Below are 25977 nucleotides of genomic sequence, written 5' to 3' on the forward strand. Positions count from 1 at the left end.
AATGTGATTTGCCAAGTATGGATCACTGTAGTGAGTGGTTAGAAATTTCATTATGTAATACTGCTGTTATTATTTTTCCACTTTGTAGTATTACTGTTCATTTCTTGGATTGTGTTTATGAACTTTTGTTTGGAGTGTTACTGGAATAAACAAAAAGATAAATAGCTCCAGAAGTAGTGCTTTTTTGCTGTACGTTATTGAAGTCCTGATTTTTTTTCCTCCAGGTTCTATATCTGAATATTATCTGTGAAGAGAATGGTTGGATTTAGTTTGGGGGTCAAATTCCTACACTGTCATTTTATTATAAAAACTGGCTATAGTAAGCCTTTGTGCAGCTTGAAATATAAAGCTTGCTGGATTCGAGGGGTTGGCTTTCCTTATTTTTTTTTTCTGTGCTGGAGAAAAAAAATGTCTTCTGTTGAATAAGTGCCATTCTACCTGTAGGCAGTCTGACTGAGAAAGAGAAACAGAACTTTCTGAAGAGGTGGAATGTGCTATGTCATCATAGGTGTGTGCATTCCATGGATGAATTCATTTGTCAAAGTTGTACACTCAGGATTTATGCTTTCTGAATATCCAAATTTTACCTTAAAAACTTAAAAATGTAATAATAGCAATAGAAAGTTGAATGGATAGAGGTACAGATGAAGCCAGAAGGACAGAACATTAGTTACTGTTGAATCTGGGCGATGAGTACATGGGGTTTGTTATACTCTTCTGTTTTATTTATAAATGTTTTTAATTTCCGCTCATCAAAAACTAAAAGCAAAGGGAGGGACTTTTGGAACTACTTATCTATACAGCAAATAATATATTTTAAGTGAGTTTGTACCTAGTTTATAAATATGAAATGCCAGCATTCCCACTGAGGATTACTCCATGGCTGTATTTTGTGGCTGCTTATCTTACTCCTAGCTTTTTTATTCCCTGTTACCATTCCATTTCACCAACATTTCCTGTGGTCTGTTGGGAAAGCCCTAATTAAAAATAAATCAGTTAAATGTTTCTTTAGTATTTCTTCTAAGTATTTGAAAGTTATCAAGGGTTACATGCATGTGTAAGAGGAGATAGGCTGAGAGTAATGGTTGACTATGAGAAGTTTATACCGTTTTCAGTACATTAGGATTTTGTGTTGGATTGGGCTCTCAGCTGTGACATAATTGACATAATATGTGTTTCTGAGGACGTAGTCTTTTACTGACTGTCTAAGACTAATGGTGGGTATTTGGGGAAGCACCTGCTGCTAGTTTTGGTCCCCATTTTTCCACAAAGATCCTGCCATCCTGCACCATCAGCAGGGCCCCATTGCAGTAGGTTTTCCGGTCATCTGGGCATCTACATTCACTCTCAACTGTTGGAACACAGAACAGCCAGCTAGGGTTAGTCCTGCTGTCTTCAGTGCTGATCCAGAATGTAGCAAAGCGGTAGCAAGACCAGATTTATTTTAGGAGGAATAAAAGTCAATCTTTTCACTGTGTCACTTTCTCCACTTGGCCAAATTGATAGCCAAAGTGCATATGTGTTTTTCCTCCTACCCCCTGCTGATCTGAACACACTTCATTCTCATTTACCCTCCTCACATCTGGAGGGTGAGATATGTAAATTGCAGCATGCCACAGTTTAATAAGCCAGTCCTCTTTCAATTGAATTTTCAGTCCCCTTTGTATATTAGCATGTCGAAGATTATAATGCAGTATACATTTTTTTTTCCTGTCATCTATTAATCTAGCTTCCTGGAGATTTAACTTGTTAAGGGTGCCAAATACCCAGATAACAGGTGCAGCAAATTCATTTCAGCTTTCCTTATCTCTTTTCACATGGACTTGAAAAAAAAGATTGATATGTTATTTATCTAATAATCCTAGTGTACATGTCATGGAAAGTAGAACTATAGTAGTCAGTGTTATCATAACACTACAAAATTCTGGAGCCTGGCATTTTTCTTGACTTCTTAAATTTGTATCTTTACTATTAAAAAGAGTATAAGAAATACTGGGCTTTCATAGGAAAGCAAAACTGGGTACATCCTTGGACTTAAGACAGCCTCAGTTTGCAGTAGTGTTGGCATATGAAAATGGCAGCAGTGGTTTACAGAAAATATGAAGTGATCCTTTTTTTTTTTTTTTTTTTTTGCTCAGTTGTGTTTTAGAAAATACCTAGCTTGTTGTCAAAATAGTTTTCTTGGTTTGTTACTATGAAATTTAAAGAACATGGCCCAGGAGGAGCCAAGATGGCGGAGGAGTAGAACAGGGAGACCACTTTCTCTCCTACAAATTCATCAAAAGAATAACTGAACGCAGAGCAAACTTCACAAAACAACTTCTGATTGCTAGCTGAGGTCATCAGGCGCCCAGAAAAGCAGCCCATTGTCTTCGAAAGGAGGTAGGACAAAATATAAAGGATAAAAAATGAGACAAAAGAGCTAAGGACGGAGATCCGTCCCGGGAAGGGAGTCTTAGGCGGCATTGCTTGGGCTAGGGTCCGGGCCTGAGTGCCCTGAGGACAGAGGGAGCTTTTGTGAGTTGCCAACTTGAACTGTGGGAGACCAAAGGAGAGAGAGTAAATTAACTGGCCCGAACACACTGCCGGCCGTTCGCAGAACAAAGGGACCGAGAAAGTCCAGAGAGGAGCTCGCAGGCTGCAGGCCGGCCCAGCCCCGCCGGAGGCAGGAGGCAGTGGGGAGGGGAAGGTCGCGGCGAGACACAGGGCGCAGGCACCCTACCGGCGCGGGCGGGGACTGGGGCTGGGGACGCGGAGGGCAGAAGGCCACGCACCCGACTGGCGCTTGCGGAAACTGAGACTGGGACCGCGGAAGGGAGTGGGCGCGCCGCACCTGGGGAAAGTGCACCCGTCAAGCCCTTGGCTGCCTGGACCGCTCTGACGGGGAAGGCACAAAGAGCAGGCGCAGCTTTTTGTTCTGCGCTTTTGTGGAACACCCGAGGGCTGGAACCGCGCGCAGCGCGGGGCGCGCTCCATATAGAGCAGCCGGGAGCCTGAGCGGCGCAGACGGAGAAAGCAGCGCCGGCCCCTCCCGGCAGCGCCAGCCCCTCCCCGCAGCGCGAGGGAACTAGCTACCTGAATAAGAGTCCACCTCTGCCCGCCTGTGTCAGGGCGCAAATGAGGCTGTGAAGAGACCGGCAAACAGAAGCCAAATAAACAAAGGGAACCGCTTCAGAAGGGACCGGTGCAACAGATTAAAATCCCTGTAGAAAACACCGACTACACCGGAAGGGGCCTGTAGATATCGAGAAGTGTAAGCTGGAACGAGGAGCTATCTGAAACTGAGCCGAACCCACACTGACTGCAACAGCTCCAGAGAAATTCCTAGATATATTTTTACTTTTTTTTTTTTTAAGTAAGAAAAAAAAATTTTTTTTTAATTTTTTTTTATTTTTTCTCTTTTATTTTCCTTTAAAATTCCCTATTATTCCCCCATTACTCCTTAATTTTCATTTTCATAGATTTTTATGATTTTTTTAATTAGGGAAAAAAATTTTTTTTCTTTCTTTTTTTTTCTTTTTTTCCCATTCTTTTTCTTTTTTCTTTCCTTTCTTTTTTTTTTCTTTCCTTTTTCTCTTCTATTTTCTATTTTTCTTTTTCTCTTATTTCTTTTAAAGTCCTCTAGTACTCCTCTATTACTCCTTAATTTTCATTTTCAATACACTATAACCTTATAAAAAAAAAAAAAAGAAGAGAAGCCCTATTTTTAAACCGAACTTCATATATATTTCTAAAATTTTTTTTGTGTGTTTTGGTTTTTGTTTTTAATATAGTATTTTTAAGAGTCTAACCTCTACTCTAGATTTTTAATTTTTGTTTTTCAGTATATGATATAAATTGTGAACATTTAAGAATCCAATATTCATTTCCCATTTTTATTCAGGAGTGTGTTGATTATTCTCTCCCAATCTTGACTGTCTGTTTTCTACCTCAGAACACCTCTATTTCCTCCTTTCCCCTTCTCTTCCCAATCCAATTCTGTGAATCTTTGTAGGTCTATGGAGAACACTCTGGGAACAGACAACTGCGTAGATCTGTCTCTCTCCTCTTGAGTCCCCCTTTTTCTCCTCCTGCTCATCTCTATCTCCCTCCTCCCTCTCCTCTTCTTCATGTAACTCTGTGAACCTCTCTGGGTGTCCCTAACAGGGGAGAATCTTTTTGCCATTAACCTAGAAGTTTTATTATCAGTGCTGTATAGTTGGAGAAGTCCTGAGACTACAGGAAGAATAAAACTGAAATCCAGAGGCAGGAGACTTAAGCCCAAAACCTGAGAACACCAGAAAACTCCTGACTACCTGGAACTTTAAGTAATAAGTGACCGTCCAAAAGCCTCCGTACCTACACTGAAACCAACCACCACCCAAGAGCCAATAAGTTTTAGAGCAAGACATACCATGCAAATTCTCCAGCAACACAGGAACATAGCCCTGAACGTCAACATACAGGCTGCTCAAGGTCACACCTAACACATAGACCCATCTCAAAACTCATTACTGGGCACTCCATTGCTCTCCAAAGAGAAGAAATCAAGTTCCACGCACCAGAACACTCACGCAAGCTTCCCTAACCAGGAAACCTTGACAAGCCAATCGTCTAACCCCACCCACTGGGTAAATCCTCCACAATAAAAAGGAACCACAGACCTCCAGAATACAGAAAGCCCACTCCAGACACAGCAATCTAAACAAGATGAAAAGGCAAAGAAATACCCAACAGGTAAAGGAACATGAAAAATGCCCACCAAGTCAAACAAAAGAGGAGGAGATAGGGAATCTACCTGAAAAAGAATTTAGAATAATGATAATAAAAATGATCCAAAATCTTGAAAACAAAATGGAGTTACAGATAAATAGCCTGGAGACAAAGATTGAAAAGATGCAAGAAATGTTTAATAAAGACCTAGAAGAAATAAAAAAGAGTCAATTAAAAATGAATAATGCAATGAATGAGATCAAAAACATTCTGGAGGGAACCAAGAGTGGAATAATGGAGACAGAAGATAGGATAAGTGAGGTAGAAGATAAAATGGTGGAAATAAATGAAGCAGAGAGGAAAAATGAAAAAAGGATCAAAAGAAATGAGGACAACCTCAGGGACCTCTGGGACAATGTGAAATGCCCCAACATTTGAATCATAGGAGTCCCAGAAGAAGAAGACAAAAAGAAAGGCCATGAGAAAATACTTGAGGAGATAATAGCTGAAAACTTCCCTAAAATGGTGAAGGAAATAGCCACCCAACTCCAAGAAACCCAGAGAGTCCCAAACAGGATAAACCCAAGGCGAAACACCCCAAGACACACATTAATCAAATTAACAAAGATCAAACACAAAGAACAAATATTAAAAGCAGCAAGGGAGAAACAACAAATAACACACAAAGGGATTCCCATAAGGATGACAGCTGATCTATCAATAGAAACCCTCCAGGCCAGAAGGGAATGGCAGGACATACTTAAAGTAATGAAAGAGAATAACCTACAACCTAGATTACTGTATCCAGCAAGGATCTCATTCAGATATGAAGGAGAATTCAAAAGCTTTACAGACAAGCAAAAGCTGAGAGAATTCAGCACCACCAAACCAGCTCTTCAACAAATACTAAAGGATCTTCTCTAGACAGGAAATGCAGAAAGGTTGTATAAACATGAACCCAAAACAACAAAGTAAATGACAACAGGACCACACCTATCAATAATTACCTTAAATGTAAATGGGTTGAATGCACCAACCAAAAGACAAAGACAAAGACAACAAAGACAAGACCCCTATATATGCTGTCTACAAGAGACCCACCTCAAAACAAGAGACACATACAGACTAAAAGTGAAGGGCTGGAAAAAAATATTTCACGCAAACGGAGACCAAAAGAAAGCAGGAGTCACAATACTCATATCAGATAAAATAGACTTTCAAATAAAGGATGTGAAAGGAGACAAAGAAGGACACTATATAATGATCAAAGGATCAATCCAAGAAGAAGATATAACAATTAGAAATATATATGCACCCAACATAGGAGCACCGCAATATGTACGGCAAACGCTAATGAGTATGAAAGAGGAAATTAATAGTAACACAATAATAGTGGGAGACTTTAATACCCCACTCACAACTATGGATAGACCAACTAAACAGAAAATTAACAAGGAAACACAAACCTTAAATGACACAATGGACCAGCTAGACCTAATTGATATCTATAGGACATTTCACCTGAAAACAATCAACTTCACCTTTTTCTCAAGTGCACACGGAACCTTCTCCAGAATAGATCACATCCTGGGCCATAAATCTGGTCTTGGAAAATTCAAAAAAATTGAAATCATTCCAGTCATCTTTTCTGACCACAGTGCAGTAAGATTAGATCTCAATTACAGGAAAAAAAAATTGTTAAAAATTCAAACATATGGAGGCTAAATAACACACTTCTGAATAACCAACAAATCATAGAAGAAATCAAAAAAGAAATCAAAATATGTATAGAAATGAATGAAAATGAAAACACAACAACCCAAAACCTATGGGACACTGTAAAAGCAGTGCTAGGGGGAAGGTTCATAGCATTACAGGCTTACATCAAGAAACAAGAAAAAAACCAAATAAATAACCTAACTCTACACCTAAAGCAATTAGAGAAGGAAGAAATGAAGAACCCCAGGGTTAGCAGAAGGAAAGAAATCTTAAAAATCAGGGCAGAAATAAATGCAAAAGAAACTAAAGAGACCATAGCAAAAATCAACAAAGCTAAAAGCTGGTATTTTGAAAAAATAAACAAAATTGACAAACCATTAGCAAGACTCATTAAGAAACAAAGAAGAACCAAATTAACAAAATTAGAAATGAAAATGGAGAGATCACAACAGACAACACTGAAATACAAAGGATCATAAGAGACTACTACCAGCAGCTCTATGCCAATAAAATGGACAACTTGGATGAAATGGACAAATTCTTAGAAAAGTATAACTTTCCAAAACTGAACCAGGAAGAAATAGAAGATCTTCACATCTTACTCAAACTCTTCCAGAAAATTGCAGATGAAGGTAAGCTTCCAAACTCATTCTATGAGGCCACCATCACCCTAATTCCAAAACCAGACAAAGATGCCACAAAAAAAGAAAACTACAGGCCAATATCACTGATGAACATAGATGCAAAAATCCTTAACAAAATTCTAGCAAACAGAATCCAACAACATATTAAAAAAATCATACACCATGACCAAGTGGGCTTTATCCCAGGAATGCAAGGATTCTTTAATATCCGTAAATCAATCAATGTAATACACCACATTAACAAATTGAAAGATAAAAACCATATGATTATCTCAATAGATGCAGAGAAAGCCTTTGACAAAATTCAACATCCATGTATGATTAAAACTCTCCAGAAAGCAGGAATAGAAGGAACATACCTCAACATAATAAAAGCTATATATGACAAACCCACAGCAAGCATCACCCTCAATGGTGAAAAATTGAAAGCATTTCCCCTGAAATCAGGAACAAGACAAGAGTGCCCAGTCTCACCACTACTATTCAACATAGTGTTGGAAGTTTTGGCCACAGCAATCAGAGCAGAAAAAGAAGTAAAAGGAATCCAGATAGGAAAAGAAGAAGTGAAACTCTCACTGTTTGCAGATGACATGATCCTCTACATAGAAAACCCTAAAGACTCTACCAGAAAATTACTATAGCTAATCAATGAATATAGTAAATTTGCAGGATATAAAATTAACACACAGAAATCCCTTGCATTCCTATATACTAACAATGAAAAAACAGAAAGAGAACTTAAGGAAACAATACCATTCACCATTTCAACAAAAAGAATAAAATACTTAGGAGTATATCTACCTAAAGAAACAAAAGACCTATACATAGAAAACTATAAAACACTGATGAAAGAAATCAAAGAGGACACAAACAGATGGAGAAACATACCGTGTTCATGGATTGGAAGAATCAATATTGTCAAAATGGCTATTCCACCCAAAGCAATCTATAGATTCAATGCAATCCCTATCAAGCTACCAACGGTATTTTTCACAGAATTTTTCAAAGAATTTCACAATTTGTATGGAAATACAAAAAACCTTGAATAGCCAAAGCAATCTTGAGAAAGAAGAATGGAACTGGAGGAATCAACCTGCCTGACTTCAGGCTCTACTACAAAGCCACAGTCATCAAGACAGTATGGTACTGGCACAAAGACAGAAATATAGATCAATGGAACAGAATAGAAAGCCCAGAGATAAATCCACGAACCTATGGACACCTTATCTTTGACAAAGGAGGCAAGGATATACAATGGAAAAAAGACAACCTCTTTAACAAGTGGTGCTGGGATAACTGGTCAACCACTTGTAAAAGAATGAAACTAGACCACTTTCTAACACCATACACAAAAATAAACTCAAAATGGATTAAAGATCTAAATGTAAGACCAGAAACTATAAAACTCCTCGAGGAGAACATAGGCAAGACACTCTCCGACATGATTCACAGCAGGATCCTCTATGACCCACCTCCCAGAATTTTGGAAATAAAAGCAAAAATAAACAAATGGGACCTAATGAAACTTAAAAGCTTTTGCACAACAAAGGAAACTATAAGCAAGGTGAAAAGACAGCCCTCAGATTGGGAGAAAATAATAGCAAATGAAGAAACAGAAAAGGATTAATCTCAAAAATATACAAGCAACTCCTGAAGCTCAATTCCAGAAAAATAAATGACCCAATCAAAAAATGGGCCAAAGAACTAAACAGACATTTCTCCAAAGAAGACATACAGGTGGCTAACAAACACATGAAAAGATGCTCAACATCACTCATTATCAGAGAAATGCAAATCAAAACCACAATGAGGTACCATTACACGCCAGTCAGGATGGCTGCTATCCAAAAGTCTACAAGCAATAAATGCTGGAGAGGGTGTGGAGAAAAGGGAACCCTTTTACACTGTTGGTGGGAATGCAAACTAGTACAGCCACTATGGAAAACAGTGTGGAGATTTCTTAAAAAACTGGAAATAGAACTGGCATATGACCCAGCAATCCCGCTTCCGGGCATACACACTGAGGAAACCAGATCTGAAAGAGACACGTGCACCCCAATGTTCATCGCAGCACTGTTTATACTAGCCAGGACATGGAAGCAACCTAGATGCCCATCAGCAGATGAATGGATAAGGAAGCTGTGGTACATATACACCATGGAATATTACTCAGCCATTAAAAAGAATTCATTTGAACCAGTCCTAATGAGATGGATGAAACTGGAGCCCCTTATACAGAGTGAAGTAAGCCAGAAAGATAACATTACAGCATACTAACACATATATATGGAATTTAGAAAGATGGTAACGATAACCCTATATGCAAAACAGAAAAAGAGACACGGAAATACAGAACAGACTTTTGAACTCTGTGGGAGAAGGTGAGGGTGGGATGTTTCGAAAGAACAGCATGTATACTATCTAGGGTGAAACAGATCACCAGCCCAGGTTGGATGCATTAGACAAGTGCTTGGGCCTGGTGCACTGGGAAGACCCAGAGGAATCGGGTGGAGAGGGAGGTGGGAGGGGGGATCGGGATGGGGAATACGTGTAAATCTATGGCTGATTCATATCAATGTATGACAAAACCCACTGAAATGTTGTGAAGTAATTAGCCTCCAACTAATAAAAAAAAATGGATTAAAAAAAAAAAAAAAAGAACATGGCCCAAGAAGAATAGAAAACCATTACAATAACTTGTTATCCAGGTGTACATATTTTTTGAAAAAGTTTTAAAATTTTTAATTGGAGAATAATTGGTTCACAATGTTGTATTGGTTCTGCTCACAGCAATGCACACCAACCATAAGTATACTGTAGTGCTAGCATTTTGAATTGGAATATAGATGTTATAAGATTTGCCACAATCAGCAATTCTTGTTGACAAAAATAACGATAGGGATTTAGTTTTCTTTCTGCCTCGAATTCGCCCTCCTTGGTTCTGTCTAGGTTCCCCTTGTAATCCAGGTGCTTAGCATAGGGCCTAACACACAGCAAATTGCAGTTAATATTTGAAAAGTGAGATAAGTAAGTTCATCTCAAGAAAATAAAACGTAGTTTCTTCAACTTGAGGATGGCCTAAAGATGATAAAAGCAAAGGCATAAAAAAAGGGGGCTCAAATATCTCTTCGTGCCATCAATGTATTCAGTTCAGTTCAGTTGCTCAGTCATGTCCGACTTTTTGCGACCCCATGAACTACAGCATGCCAGGCTTCTCTGTCCATCACCAGCTCCTGGAGCTTGCTCAGACTCATGTCTATCAACTCGGTGATGCCATCCAACTATCATCCTCTGTTGTCCCCTTCTCCTCCTGCCTTCAATATTTCCCAGCATCAGGGTCTTTTCCAGTGAGTCAGTTCTTTGCATCAGGTAGCCAAAGCATTGGAGTTTCAGCTTCAGCATCAGTCCTTCCAATGAACACCCAGGACTGATCTCCTCTAGGATGGACTGGTTTGATCTCCTTGCAGTCCAAGGGACTCTCAAGAGTCTTCTCCAACACCACAGTTCAAAAGCATCAATTCTTCTGCGCTCAGCTTTCTTTATAGTCCAATTCTCACATCCATACATGACCACTGGAAAAACCATAGCCTTGACTAGATGGACTTTTGTTGGCAAAGTAATGTTTCTGCTTTTTAATATGCTGTCTAGGTTGTTCATAACTTTCCTTCCAAGGAGTAAGTGTCTTTTAATTTCATGGCTGCAGTCACCATCTGCAGTGATTTTGGAGCCCCCAAAAATAAAGTCAGCCACTGTTCCACTGTTTACCCAACTATTTGCCATGAAGTGATGGGACTGGATGCCATGATCTTAGTTTTCTGAATGTTGAGCTTTAAGCCAACTTTTTCGCTCTCTTCTTTCACTTTCAAGAGGCTCTTTAGTTCTTCTTCACTTTCTTCCATAAGGGAGATGTCATCTGCATATCTGAGGTTATTGATATTTCTCCCAGCAATCTTGATTCCAGCTTGTGCTTCCTCCAGCCCAGCGTTTCTCATGATGTACTCTGCATGTAAGTTAAACAAGCAGGGTGACAATATACAGCCTTGACGTACTCCTTTTCCTATTTGGAACCAGTCTGTTGTTCCATGTCCAGTTCTAACTGTTACTTCCTGACCTGCATAACAGTTTTCTCAAGAGGCAGGTCAGAATTTTCCACAGTTTATTTTGATCCATATAGTCAAAGGCTTTGGCATAGAGAGTAAAGCAGAAATAGATGTTTATCTGGAACTCTCTTGCTTTTTCGATGATCCAGCAGATGTTGGCAATTTGATCTCTGGTTTCTCTGTCTTTTCTAAATCCAGCTTGAACATCTGGAAGTTCACGGTTCACGTATTGCTGAAGCCTGGCTTGGAGAATTTTAAGCAGTGCTTTGTTAGTGTGTAAAATGAGTGCAATTGTGCAGTAGTTTGAATTTTCTTTGGCATTGCCTTTCTTTGGGATTGGAATGAAAACTGACCTTTTCCAGTCCTGTGGCCACTGCTGAATTTTCCAAATTTGCTGACATATTGAGTGCAGTACTTTCACACCATCATCTTTTAGGATTTGAAATAGCTCAACTGTCTAAGGCCATACCACCTTGAACGCACCCGATCTCGTCTGAAATAGCTCAACTGGAGTTCCTCTCCTCCACTAGCTTTGTTCGTAGTGATACTTCCTAAGGCCCACTTGACTTCACATTCCAGGATGTCTGGCTCTAGGTGAGGGATCACAGCATCATGATTATCTGGGTCGTGAAGATCTTTTTTGTAGAGCTCTTCTGTGTATACTTGCCACCTCTTCTTAATATCTTCTGCTTCTGTTCAGTCCATACCATTCTGTCCTTTATTGAGCCCATCTTTACATGAAATGTTCCCTTGGTATCTCTAATTTTCTTGAAGAGATCTCTCGTCTTTCCTATTCTATTATTTTCCTCTGTTTCTTTGCATTGATCCCTGAGGAAGGCTTTCTTTTCTCTTCTTGCTATTCTTTGGAACTCTGCATTCGAATGGGTATATCTTTCCTTTTCTCCTTTGCTTTTCACTTCTCTTTTTTTCACAGCTATTTGTAAGGCCTCCTCAGACAGCCATTTTGCTTTTTTGCATTTCTTTTTCTTGGGGATGGTCTTGATCCCTAATAACCTATAATGGAAAATAATCTGAAAAATAATATATGTGTATATGTATAACTGAATCACCTTGCTCCTCACCTGAAACATGTGAGTCAGCTATACTTCAATAAAATCAATTTATGATGAAAAAAATAAGTAATCCACTGTGCCCCAAGCTATTAAAAATCAAATAAAGCAAGGATGTAGACTTAGCCTTTGAATCTGGCGAAGTCATTAGTGACCTTGGTGAGAACAGTTTCTGTGGAATGTTGGTTACAGAAGCCTGATGGGGTGGGTAGAAGAAAAATGGAAAATGAGGAGGTGGTGATATTGAATATAAATAACACCATTGGGGAGTTTTGCTGTAAAGAGTAATCGGAAAATGGGGCGGTAGCTAGAGGTGGGTGTTGAGATTGAGGGTTGGTTATTTAATATTTAAGATGAGGCTATTTAAGCATTGTTTAAGCTAATGTTTATATAAGCAATTTAAGCATTGTTATAGGCTGATGTTTATTTAAGCGATTTAAGCGTTGTTATAAGCTGTGAATATTCAGTGAAGAGGGAAAATTGCTGCTTCGGGAAAATCCTAAGGTGAGTAAAAAGGTTGATCTAGTATTCGAGGCAAGAAGTTGGTCTTAGGTAAGAACAGGAGTGAAGGCAGAGTAATGGACTTAGATACAGGTAGACTGGTAGGTTTAAGGTAACTTAGCAAAAAAGCTCGAGGATATTATCTTAAATGATGATTTGTACATGAATCATGAGGTAACCACATTATTGTTATATACAAATAATAAAAGTGATCAAAATAAATTTGAAAGTCCTTGGGCATCTTCACAAGCCAAAGCTTAGGTGCCCCTAGGAAGCTGAGACCTCAGCTAAATCATATTAAGACTCAAGAGTGATAGAGAATAAGGCTCATGAGACCTGATTAGTCTTATTTTCAAATTGATTAGGACTTGAGAACTGATTCTTCCCTTTAGAAAGGTGAATTTCAGAGTGAGAATATACTGTAAAGTAGTTTTAACTGGTTAGGAAATTTATAATGTTTTTTAAGGACAGTGAGTATTAGATGTGCTGAGTCCTAATCACACCTGGTTTTACTGTGTTAGCCATTCCACCTCAAGTTTAGGAGTGGAGAAAAGACAGAAAGAGGATAGTGAGGGCTTAATCACATGGGCTGTACTCACTCTTGAATGCCTGGGGAGTTGTTTGCTACAGTAGAAGACATCATTTTTCTTTGCCTAAGATATTAAAGGACAGAATTATTGCCACATTTGCTTTCTGTCACGGAGCTAATATAAAATCAAGATTCATTCTTTCCACTTCTCAGAGTCAAATCTGCCACTTTAGTATTCCACTGCATCTTTTTTTTTTTTTTTTTAAGTTTGGAGGATAGGCATGTTGGAAGGAAGGCTATTGGACAAAAAACTGGATTGGAAATTTCATCTGGAGACCATTTAGCATTTTAGGATGTAAAGTAATTCATGACTAAGTCTCTCATAGTACAGGAGAAAGAGTTTGGAATAAATATTTTGGCTCTGAATGGTGACCTGGTTGCTCTGAATTTAAGTACAGTAGAAGGAAGTACATCAGCTAAAGCAGTTGCTTAGCTTGCAGGCTGAAAAATCCTCCCAAGTCACAATACATGAATTAATTTTAAGCCAATAGAGCAATATATAATTGTATATTATATAATCTAATATAGTCATCTTAAATATAGAACTTTAGTGATTAGAGTACATTTTTAAGGAGTTGTGTGAAGAATTTCTTCATATTCTTTTATGTGAATTGATTATGAAAAAGTATATAGTTCTGATAAAATTTCAAATCTTCCTCATTGGGAAATTTGAAAAGATTTGAACACATCCCTGTGAATATTTCAACTAGCCTCCTACACTATTTTCAGCTGTCTTCAGTTCCTTATAGAACAAGACAGAGAATTATGTAAATATAAAAAAAATTACTTGCAGATCACCTCTCATCGTGGACTCAGCAGCATCTTTTGTTCTCTCTGTCAAAGCCTCAGTTAATATTAAGTTTCCACATATGCCAGCAGCTTTCCAGTTTCTAATTCCCAACAAAACCTTTGCTTGCTGGGTTTGATCTCCTAAGAAAAAGTGAAAATAGTACTTATCTCTTTAGGATTCTGATGTAATCAGACTAGACTGTTTCGTTGTTGAATTCTGTGGCATTTTCTAGGATCAAGTATGCTTCATGTGACTTGTACTTCCTTATATCTGAATGGCATAATTTTTGAGCCTGCTATTACCGTGCAGAAACCAGAATCAATTGAAGAACTGAGTCCAATTCATGAAATTCATGAAATTTACTTAAATTTCATGAATACTGCCCACTAATTTTCATTACTTGCTCCTACCTTAGGAACTTTATGTTTGCAACTCCCCTCACCATTTCTAGATGTTACCTGACTGGATGCTTTCCTATTCAGGTCTCCATCCTCACGTCCTCAGGGAGGCCTTCTTGGCTGTTCTAACCTAAAGCAGCCCCTTCCTATGGTGTCACTTCACCATTTTATTTTCTTCAAAGTCCTTGTTGTTTTCCAAAATTATTCTGTTCTATTATTATCATCATTAATTACCAGGATTACCATTATTATCCCAACAACAAGAGTACATAAATTGAGTTTTTCCTACATGCCTTATGCAAATCATTGTGTTTTATGCAACATTTTTGTAATGACAACTAACATTCATTGAATACTTACTACTCACCAAGCACTAGGCTAAGCATTTATTATACTAAGCCAGGTCAGTGTCATCTCTTGCTTGGACTGCTGCAGTGGCTTCCTAACTGGCCACCCTTTTTTCATCTTAGCCTCTTTACGGTTCATTGCCTACATAGCAGCTAGTCATTCTTCTAAAACACAAGTCAGGTACATCATGATCAGCTTTCAGCATCATTCATGTTTTTGGCCGTCCTCAGGTCCTCCCAATGGCTTACAAGCTCCTATGTCATCTGGCCTCCCACCACCTCCTTGCTGTATCTCTAACCTCTCCTTGCCGTTTTCCCCTCTGGCCACGGTCTCTGAGTCATCCTTTGCTCAAATTACCACCCACCCCCCTGGTATCATTTCTCCCTTCACTTAGGTTTCTGCTGAAATGTCACCTTCTCATAGAGGCCTTTCCCTGCTCACTTATGTCTCATTTCTCTTCACTCTGCATCATATTACTCATTTGTCTGTCTTCAGTAAATACCTGTTGAATGTTTATTAAATACCAGGTCCTGTTCTCAACACTGGGTATGTGAAGTCAGTACAGTGGGCAGAATCCCTGTCGGCATGGAGATATGGGGTAGGCATAAAATAGACTCAATAAATAGGAAGCACATAAGGTCACTTTGGGAAAGCTAAAGCAAATGAAAGGCTCAGGTTGATGAGACAGGAGAGGGAGAGTTAAGTTTACAGTAGGGCAGTCGGAGGAGGCCTAGGGGAGACAATGGACATTTTGCAAGGTCCTGAAGAAAGTGAGGGAGCGAGTGATGTGAATAACTACATGGAAGTGTGTTCTGGATGGAAGGAACATTGAGTTTGAAGGCTCTGAAGGGAGAGCATGTCTAAAATACTCAAGGAGCAGAAGGCGAGGCTGTAGCTGGAGGATAGGAGCCAGTGGGGGAGGGAGGTGTGGCTAGAGAAGTGACAGGGGTGCCAGATAATAGCACTCAGCGCACCCCACCTCTCTGTTTGGGAGATTTTGAACAGAGGAGCCTCCCGAGCTGACATGTCTGGCCCTTGTGTGTAAGATAGAGTTTCAGGGAGTAAGGTTTGAAATAAAGGGTCCAGTTAGAAGATCCTGAAAAGATTGGAGGGGGTAGGGTCAGGTCAAGATGGCAGAGTAGAGATAGTGAGACCTAATTGTGGTCTAGATATATTTTGAGGGTCAGTCCTATATGTTTACTAAGAAATTGAGAAATAGAGCAATTAAGGATGTCTCATGCCAAAGTATTAAATCCAGACCACTGGAAGGATGTAGATGCCAGTACCGAGATAGGGAGGCAGTAAAGGGACAGATTTAAAGTGGAAAGAAGGTCATGAGCAGGCCTTCAGTCAGCATTCTGGAGCTCTTGTGGGCATGAGAAAAGGCTGCTCCTGTAGACTGATTCAGTAGGCACTGTCAGAGTGAACTGGATTTCAGGCCCCACTCCTTCCCTTGGCAGGGCCTCTCTGCACAGCTGTAGGCAATGGCATTAGTCAGGGACTTTGCTCTGGGCCATGGTAAGTTTGTAGCCATTGAGATGCTGATTGGGCTGCTGGGTTCAGGGAGGCAGAGAGACTACAGATGTAAGGCTGTGTCATGAGACCACACCTAGCTGTTTTATCTTTATATTTTTCATGTATTTGTGTATGTATTACATTGTACATTAGGTCGCTTTATTTACTCATTCATTGTCTCCGCCATCACTGTGTAAGCTCGAGGTGAACCATGTCTGTGTTTACTACTCAGTTGTGTTGTACCCAGACCCAGCTCAGTGCCTGGCACCTGAACACTGATTGACATGGTACCACTGCTTCCTACTTGTCCTGTGGATTTCATGAAATTGAGTGCATGGCCTTAAGGTCTAATTGTCAGTTTGTCAGACGTTCCCATTTTCTGCTCAGTACTTCAAGTCCAAAGAGGTTTTAAAATCCTCACCACTGAAAACCATTTGTTATGTGATTACCAAAAGGAAACTTGAGTTCCAAGAGGCCATAATACTTAATCAAGATTGCCTTGCAGCCAAAAACACACGCTAAAATGATGGGGAAACTTGAAGGAAAATGATCCTGGTTTAGATAGCAAATTCCTTTCACGGTGACTTCTGAGCTTCTGGCCTATTCTTTAGGGGACTGTTGACACTTCGCTTTCACGTTTAGATTTGCTTGTTGGTGAGGGTTTACTTTTAACTTTACTCTGGTGCATTGAGGGTAAGAATTCCAATTTTATGAGAGGAGGTAAAGGGTGACTCGATTCAGTACTTCTGTTGTATTTATGCATTTAGACTTATGACAGGGAAGATAGATGCCCAAGACCCTCACATTTTTATTTGGAATGGTCAGTAATGGCTTTGCACATGAGGTGAGGTTTGAAATGGCTCTGTGTTCTTTAGCTATTGTTGTATAATGACAGACCACTCCCAAATTCAAGTATTAAGGCTCATAAGACTATGGTTTAGATAAACTTGATGGGACCCCGTCATGAGTTGAGTAAGCAACTGCTTAACTTGGCTGGGCTCTCTCACATATCTGGTGCCTCAGTCTGGTCTAGCATGGCCCTGGCTGGGATAACTGGGCTGCCATCCTGCAGTAGGCTAGACCAGACTTACTTACATGGCATGATTTAAAGATCTAGACCAGAAATGCCCAAAACTTCTGGAGGCCTTAACCTGGACCTGGCACAGCATAAGTTCTACCAAATTCCATTGGTCAGAACACAGTTGAAGAAATAGACTCAACTCATGATGGAGAAGCTGTACAGTCATATTGCAAGAGTGCCGTTAGAGACCATTAATTGGAGCTATCAGTCTAATAGATGGCTTGAAGGATAAGTAGGTAGGGTTTAAAAGGAGAACATGAAGTTGCTGGTGTGAACCTCCTCTGGTCTAAAGAAGAATGCACCTCAACTATCCTGCATCCCAGCTCCCTAATGTCTGAGAAACACAAGAAGTATAAGCTTCTCTATTGGCTTGTAGGTTTTAATTAATCTCATTGGATATTAATTAATCTCATTGAAAGTATATCTTTCTGGAGAAGATTTCATAGAATATATATATATATACACACACACTACACTGTTTCCAAGATGCTTGGCATATAGCCATATTTCTTATAGTTATCTGGATCATTGGTGTTTTCACAAGTAATGATTGTCTCCTTCTCTTGTAGGATTATGCCCATATGTTGACCTGTGTTACTGAAAGAGAAAAGTTTATTGTGCCCATCAAAGCTAGAGGTGCACGAGCCATCATAGATTTTCCAGACAAGCTGAATTTTTCCACGTGCCCTGTCAAATACAGCACTCAGAAGACCCTGCTGGTACGAAACATTGGCAACAAAGATTCTGTGTTTCACATCAAAACTCATAGGTATGCATTCCTTCAGCTCTTGGTTTTGATTGATTTCTAGCTAATCTAGTCCACACATGTAATTTCCCAGAATAGCAGTCAAGATGCAACTGCTTATTACAATCTTCAGTTGCAAGGATGGGAGACCTCCTTGACATGGGGCAGACTTCCTCTTCATCCCATGAGAAAACCAAAATTCAAGGTTACCTATTTGGGTATAAGTGGTTTTCTGAAATGCTGGATAAGAGACTGAGCAATAGAGAGATTGCATAACTTGCTCAAGAGCACACAGCTAGTAAGCGAAGGTGTTCAATGTTAATCTGATTATTTATTTGGTAGCTACAGTGTAGTAGACAGTGAGATAGTACAAATATGGCCCTCAAGGACCTCTCTTATAAGACAGGAAAGAACAGTTGTTATGGGACATGAAAATGCTGGCTGATGAGCAGGACCATAGTAAGAATGGCCAGCCTGGGAAGACAGGAGACAGAAGGTCAAGTTCTTTGCTGTGGCTTTTTGAAAAATAGTGCAGATCCTGAGCTGGATCATGAATTCGTTTTCATAAGGGCTTTATCTGTGGAATCCTTTGCTATTTTAAGGATACATCTCTTCAGAAAGGATTAGCATTTACTTCTGCCTGGTTACCAAAGGTTAGACCACATACACTGCCCTTCTGGGAATTTCTTGGCTTAGGGTTTCCTGGACTGAGCATGCATGTCTGAACCCCAAACCTGTAGAAGACACGTGTCCAATATGAATTCCCTAGAGTCCCTATTTCCCTCCCTTAGAACCAAGATAGACATTTTTCCTTGTGCTAATATTTTGGTAGTCTTTGACGTTTCTCAGGTTTATATGGGGATTTTGTTGCCAGTCCCCCCTCACTTCACCATCCCAAGACCGTGTCTCCTGGTTTAGCAGGGCTGTTAAAACCCAGGCTTCAAGGGCTCAGTCGCCTACTGCTCTGGTTCTTATTTTCCTGAGGATTTGAATCCTGTGGATTTGCCTTTTCTTTTTTTTCACACGCTTAGCTGTACATTTACGTAAGTTACTTTTTTATCCAGACTTCCTAGGTATTTTCTGGTGGGATAGTTTTCACGTTACTTGGTCTGCTATGTTATAAGTAGCAGGGATGCCATAATGTAGGTTGAGGCACATCCCACAGGAGGGAATTTGTGCTTATTCTTACATGTGTCCTAGGAGCATCACTATCTGTAAACAAGTTCATGTAGATTCAAGTTTCTGTCTGATATCATTTGTTCCTGGCTGAAATCTACTTTAATATTTCTTGTAGCACAAATCTAGTGGATATTCTATCAGTTTTTGTCTACCTGAAAAAAAGCATATTGTCTTCATTTTTGAAAGGTTTTTTTTCTATAGAGTTGTGAATTCTGTATACATTTGATGAATATAGAATTATATATACATTTTTTAGTACTTGAAAGATGTCACTTTATTGGCTTTTGGCTTACATTTTTCTAATGAGATTTTAGAGATTTCTAGCTTTGTTCGTCTATAGGTAATTATATCTTTTTCTTGGGCTACCTTCAAGATTTCTGAAGATATTTGGTTTTTAGCAGTTTAAATGTGATGAATCTAGGTGTGGATTTTGTTTTTGGTTATTTTTTAAGAATTTTATTTTGCTTTTATTTTGTTTTGATCTTAATCCTGCGTGATGTTCTCTGAGCTTCTTGGATCTTTCCTTATTTTTGGAAAATATCAGCTATTATCTCTTCAAATATGTCTTTTGTTTTTGCTCCATCCTCTTTCATCATTTCTTCTGCTTGTGGGAATGCTCTGCCTGCCACAGGTGAACTCCTCAGCACACGTCTCATCTTAATTAGGAGCAGGGCATTGCCCATTTTTGTTGGCCCTGCAATGTCAGCTCTCTAATGGGTTTGAGAAAAATTGTGATTTTGTGGTTTATCTGGCGTTTTTCATTGTTAAGGTAGGAGAAACACTCTTTCAAGCTTTCTACCTCCTAGGTGGAAGCAGGACTCTGACCCACTTTAGATAAATCAGTCAGCAGAGGCAAAGGAAAAACTCTTGTCAATCAGTGTCTCCTCAGATTGTCAAAGTACTTATAAAGCTTTTGTTTGCATTTTGTGGTGAGACTCATATTTTGATTGAAGGGAAGGGAGCAAGTTGTTCAACTGGCTCACTGTCACTTAGAAAGAACCAATCTCTTTTCATTAAGAAAAAAGACCCTTCATAACCGCCATCCATAATACACGTTAAAAACTTCCTGTTACATTGGTATTGTTCCAGTGAAAGAGAGAATCCACGTAAGGTGGAAAAACAAACACAGGCAGCATATCTTCCTGAATTGTTTGGCTGAATCTTCAAAACTACACATAAATGGCAATACATTCATATAAAGTAAAACGAAATCACAGATTTATTTATTTATTTTTTTAAAATTTATTTATTTTTATTTATTTATTTATTTATTTATTTTTTATTAGTTGGAGGCTAATTATTTCACAACATTTCAGTGGGTTTTGTCATACATTGATATGAATCAGCCATAGAGTTACACGTATTCCCCATCCCGATCCCCCCTCCCACAGATTTAATAGTATGAAGTTGCAGGAAAAGATCTAAAACTTTTGTATCCATACAACTGGAAGTGAATCATAATGTGGAAACACTTCTAAGGTAAAATGGTGAGCTAACTCAAGGACTAGCCAGGAATCATGATAACATTAGAAACTCTAGTCCCACATTTTAATTTTACAGATGAAAGAAGTAAGGTCTGAGAAGGGAAATGACTCATTCAAGTTCTTCCAATAAGTTAATATAAAACTTGGATTGAAAACAAACATGGGCCAGTCCTGGCCTTGTTTACCTTAAGATCCATTCCTTGCCCTTGTAGACTTTGCTCAGCATCAGTGTTGGGCTGTGTTAGCCTCCCTAGCCTGTGGACCTGCTGTATTCCAGCTGCGTTTGTCCAGCGGGGTGGGAACTAGAAGGAGGTTGGAGAGTGGGAAGAAGTCAGAGTATTTCTCTTTCTCCCTTTCCGACTTCAGCAGAGGCCCCAGCAAGTGGCTGCATTTCCTCTACCCTTCTAGCTCCTGTCAGACAGACCTGCCGTGGTTCCAGCTTCCACCCGCTCCCCAGGATCTGCTAATACTTCCTCCTCTCCTTTGGTCTCTAGCACAGTGATGGAAGTGGCTTACTGCTGTTACCAATCCCTGAGCTAGTTTACCATCTTAAGTTGGGCTTTTCATAGCTTTCATCTTCTATATGATCAAATCTTTCAGTTGAATTTCCTGTTCATTTTTGTTTTCCTGTGTAGGTTCTGCATCAAATGGTACTTTTACGTTCTTTCCTCTAAATGTGTGTATTCCAACCATGATGTAGATTCTGCGAGTTACTTCTAAATCCTTCCAATAAATCCCCTTTCTGTCTAAGTTCGCCAGAATTGGTTTCTGAAGAATGCAGCTGATTTTGTGGTCACATTGTATTAAATCCAAATGTCTGGGGAGATCCCCTGATGACTATCTATTCTAAAAAATGCATAGGTGATTATGTTGCCCAGGCAGGACTGAGGACCCCTCTTTCATTGACAACATGATTGTCAACAGACATAGTGGATCAGTAATAGTTTGGGAAGTCAAAAAGTCTTGCTTCTTTTATGGTCATTATACAGTTAGATATATCTTTTAGGAAATTGTTTAAAAAAAGCAAATCATATTATTTTCATTGAAATAATGGCTTAATTAATGGTTAAGTTTATAAATAGGTTCATATAAATAACAAAAAGTAAAACTCTATGTGTCTGTTGCTCCCATTAGAATATGAGCTTCTCAAAAGCAAGGATTTTATCTCTTTTCATTTGTATGTCCCCAGCATCTAGCAAAGTGTCTAGAATAAATAAGTGCTCAATAAATGTTTATAGGATGTCTAACCAACAGTATATCACAACAGCAGAGCTACAACTATAAACCTCTATAATAATTTAAAATAAAAAACATGCTCCAAGTACTATAAAAGAGGCATAATGTTTTTTTACACTATAAAAGGAGCCTCAATGTGCTGTAAAATATACAGAGAACACAAACAATAAGTTTTCAACTTTATTACAGATTTGACCTAAAACTCTTGTAGGTACCAGAATAACTTTGACTATTAAAGTAGGATTAATTTTGGAAGGTGAAATAGAAAGAATGAAGAAGCAATTTTAAAATCTAAAATCTCAATTTAGGAATCAATTAATAAGAAAGATTCTCTAAAGGAAAAAAATACTAATTTCATATTCAGTGTTTAATATAATACAACCAATATTTAGCCTTCTGCTAAAATATTGAATCATTTGGATGGGATATTTTAGTTCTTATGAGCAGTTCATAATGAATTGAACAAAAACTCAAAATCTTTCTCATGGCTCATGATTTTTCACAAACCTGAATTCCCTCCCTGATCAAGTATGCAGTATTAATGAGGATGTCAAAACCAGACATTCTGGTAGACAGAGCCAGCCTTATACCCTGGAGGAACAGCACCTTTTACCTCTTTGTAAGATCATTTTCTGGTACTTGATATTCTCTAGCCTTTTCTGTCTGTCTGCCTTTAGTAAAATGAAGTACAGAATCAAATTATAGACAATGTTTAAGCACCAGAACTTAACACACTCTCTCCAATTAATGTCTGATTTATTGAGGAAGCTTAGGCAGCTCTAAGTAGCAATGACTCTCCCCGGTGACTTTCTAACCACTGAAGAAGTTTAGTGTAATGTAAGCCCAACAATTAGCACAAAAAGGAAGAAACTGTTACCACTCTTTAGAATTAGGATTTCTAGAGGTCCTAAGAAGAATCCCTTTGTCCATAGAAAATTAATTTAGGTTCTGTAATGTAATACTAATTCATTCCAAAACTGTTATTTTGCTACTGAGAAATGTTTGAAAAGAAAATGAAAACACAGTGTAGGAAGAAAAATATTAGGAACAAGGGAAGCAGAGATAGAAGAAAATACTACAGTGTTTTTCTCAAAGCCAGGAAGCTGGGGCCAGTTCTTAATTCTTTCTGAGCCTTTAAGAAAGGAAAAAACTTTAAAGACGGTAAGATTCGCCTTCATCTCCCATCAAGTAGAAATTCTTGAGATACCAGAAGTCTGCTCCTTCTGTATTCCCCCGAAATGGTAGAAAGATTAAGTAAAAAATAGATATATTTTTAATTTCCCTTTAAAAGTTGATTATAATTCAATTCAACATGTTTTGAGAGGCTCTTATGAGTAAAGAGCTGTGCATGGGCTGGTGAGAGACACAAAGATAAATCTAATCAGGTGGTTTCCACATTCAGGGATAGTTTGGGGAGATAGGGAGAACTTGAACTTGAAGGCAGGCTTCCATCCCTGCTCTACCACTCACTAGTTGGGTAGCTTTGGGCCGGTTGTATGTGCTTTTAGAGCAAACATTTCTCGTGTCTAAAATGCAAATAATAGGACCTACTTTCTCAAGGTTTTTGAGGATTAAAAGGATTGACATATATGAAATCCAGCTCTTGAGTAGAGTACATGCTCTTGAAATTTTGCTTTCTCTTTCCTTTCAAAAGTCTCTAGCTATTGAGAGAGACAGGCATGAAAACTTATTATAGTACAAAGTAAAAAGTAAAAATAAAGTTACAGCTTCCCCTGAGAGGAAGGAGACTTTATTAATAAGAGGGAGAATCTGGAAAGATTCAATTTAAGAGGTAACTTTGAGTCTGGGCTCTGATAGGTGACTTTGGAAGGAGTATGATGGGGAAAACACTGAATGTTCCTATAAAACTCAAGCAGTTCTGGAATGTGTATGTAGGGGGCACTGTCTGGCTGGAAGGAAGAGGAGCTGCAGTGCTGGGAGGGTTATGGGTGAAGAGACTAAAGCCCTCCCATCCGTCCACCCCAGCCTGATGTGAAATGTGACAGGTATACAGGACATTTGGACAGATGTATCTGTTTAATGAGGAAGCCAAAACTGGTTGGAAGCAGATTACTTGGGACTTTAAATGTCTAGAACTTTGAACTTTATTACATAAATTATGGGGGCCACTGAAGTTGTTTGAACAAGGTGTTATGTCCTCTGTTTTTCATGATATCTCTGGAGCAGAGTGAAGGATTGAAAGGACAGTGACAAATACCTGATCTCATCTGAATTCTGAAGATCATCCTTTGTCTCCTTTTCCATCTAGGGGCTGCCAGTGAGGGAGATAACAGCAGCAATAACAAAAATAATGACAAACATCTGTTTAGCTCTTCCTACGTGCCAGACTTATTCTAAGCACTTTACCTATGTCAGCTCCTTCAATTCTCACTACAATCCTGTGAAATAGGTGCTGTCATTACCTCATTTTGCAGGTGAGAGGAGACTGAAGTTTGAGTAACTTACTCAAACTCATGACTGATGTGGGTTTTGAACTCATTCAGTTGACTCCAGGCTAGTAACTACTACCTTATGGTGCCCCTACAGCAGTGCCTGGAGTTCATCGGAGGATTGGTGCCGAAGGTACAGGAGATGGACAGACAAAGGAAAGGGAAAGTAGTGAAAGAAAAGGGCAATCCAAGCAGAGAGCACCAGAGAAAGTTAACAGTTGTCCATGGTAGGAAGCACTTGAGATCCTGCAGTGATAATCTCAGGTACCACCAAGTGCTACCCAGACTGTAAGCTCCGTACCCTCAGAAGGAAGGTTAGGTTTTCTGAAATGAAGTTCATTATCTAAGGGAAGATTTTAAGGAATGAAGACTCTAAAAATGCTTGCATTGAAGCAAATAATCAGAAACAGCTTAGCCTGCCAGATACATTGTCCAGCACATTACTTTGAAAAACAAGCAATTCAAAGAAGTGAAATGGACCATGGAAAGAATTAAATGGGCTGGGTTTCCTGTTTTAAGAGGAAGAGATCTGAAAGTTATTTAAGGTACATCGTGATCAGATCCACCTTCTCTCTTACTGCTCCTTTCCAGGGCAATTAAACTCAATTATTTCCTGTTCCCAGATCTACCCTACCTCTTCATAAGGTCTCCTTGCCTAAATTCTATTTTCAAGAGACAGATGTCCCCTTTCCAAATGCTCTCCACCCTTTTCCAGCTTACTCTCACCCAGGAGGCTGACCTATTTAAGAGGTCAGTAGGCTCCTATGCCTTTGGCTTTTGATTGGGGTCAGTCAGTGGGAGCCCCAGCAGGCAATCAGACAAAGGATGTGAGGTCAAGACACTTTTCACTCTAGAGTCTTATGTGTGAGGCCCCCTGGAATGACTGTAACTCTTGACTAAAGCCCTTGGAGTCTTCTCTTAGGCCACTGGTAGGTTTCAAAACCACTCCTCCTTCTTGGCTCTTTGGGTATTTGTGCTCTTTGGTAAGTGTTCTACTGTTAATAACCCTTGGTGATCGCATTGTCTCCTGTAGTTTCCCGGTATCCCTTCACCCTTTTATTATAAATAGACCCTTTGTTAAACTGCACTCATCTCATCCTCATGCAATTGTGTGATCACTTTCCTTTTGAGACTTTGATATGGTTTTTCCCTTGTAAAAACCTTCTCTTCTCTGAACTCTTCCCAAAACTTGGTTTTTGTCTCTTTGAAGGTGCTGTTCTTTTGCAAATTACAGTATTTGCATACATGTTATAAGTCCATCCTTCACTGGAATCACTCAGTGAATGTTCAAAGAATGGCTAAACGGCAAGGATACAAACAAGACTATTATGCACCATTTAAGTTTTTCTTACATTTGTTGTTCTATATCTGTCATTTTAATATTAATATACAGTTTTTTCACATTAAGGAGAAAGTAGAATTCTGAACCACTGAAT

At 39.1% G+C, this 25977-nt stretch overlaps 1 protein-coding gene across 1 annotated transcript in view; it reads left to right on the top strand.

The window, feature by feature from the left end:
- The window catches only part of HYDIN (HYDIN axonemal central pair apparatus protein), a 348507-nt gene that overhangs the window by 46363 nt on the left and 276167 nt on the right, over positions 1-25977 (top strand). The window contains 1 exon segment of the mRNA XM_043899028.1: positions 18017-18216. Within this exon segment, the coding sequence (XP_043754963.1) occupies positions 18017-18216 (200 nt within the window).

The sequence above is a fragment of the Cervus elaphus genome, chromosome 4 (genome assembly GCF_910594005.1).
Source record: "Cervus elaphus chromosome 4, mCerEla1.1, whole genome shotgun sequence".
Taxonomy (NCBI): domain Eukaryota; kingdom Metazoa; phylum Chordata; class Mammalia; order Artiodactyla; family Cervidae; genus Cervus; species Cervus elaphus.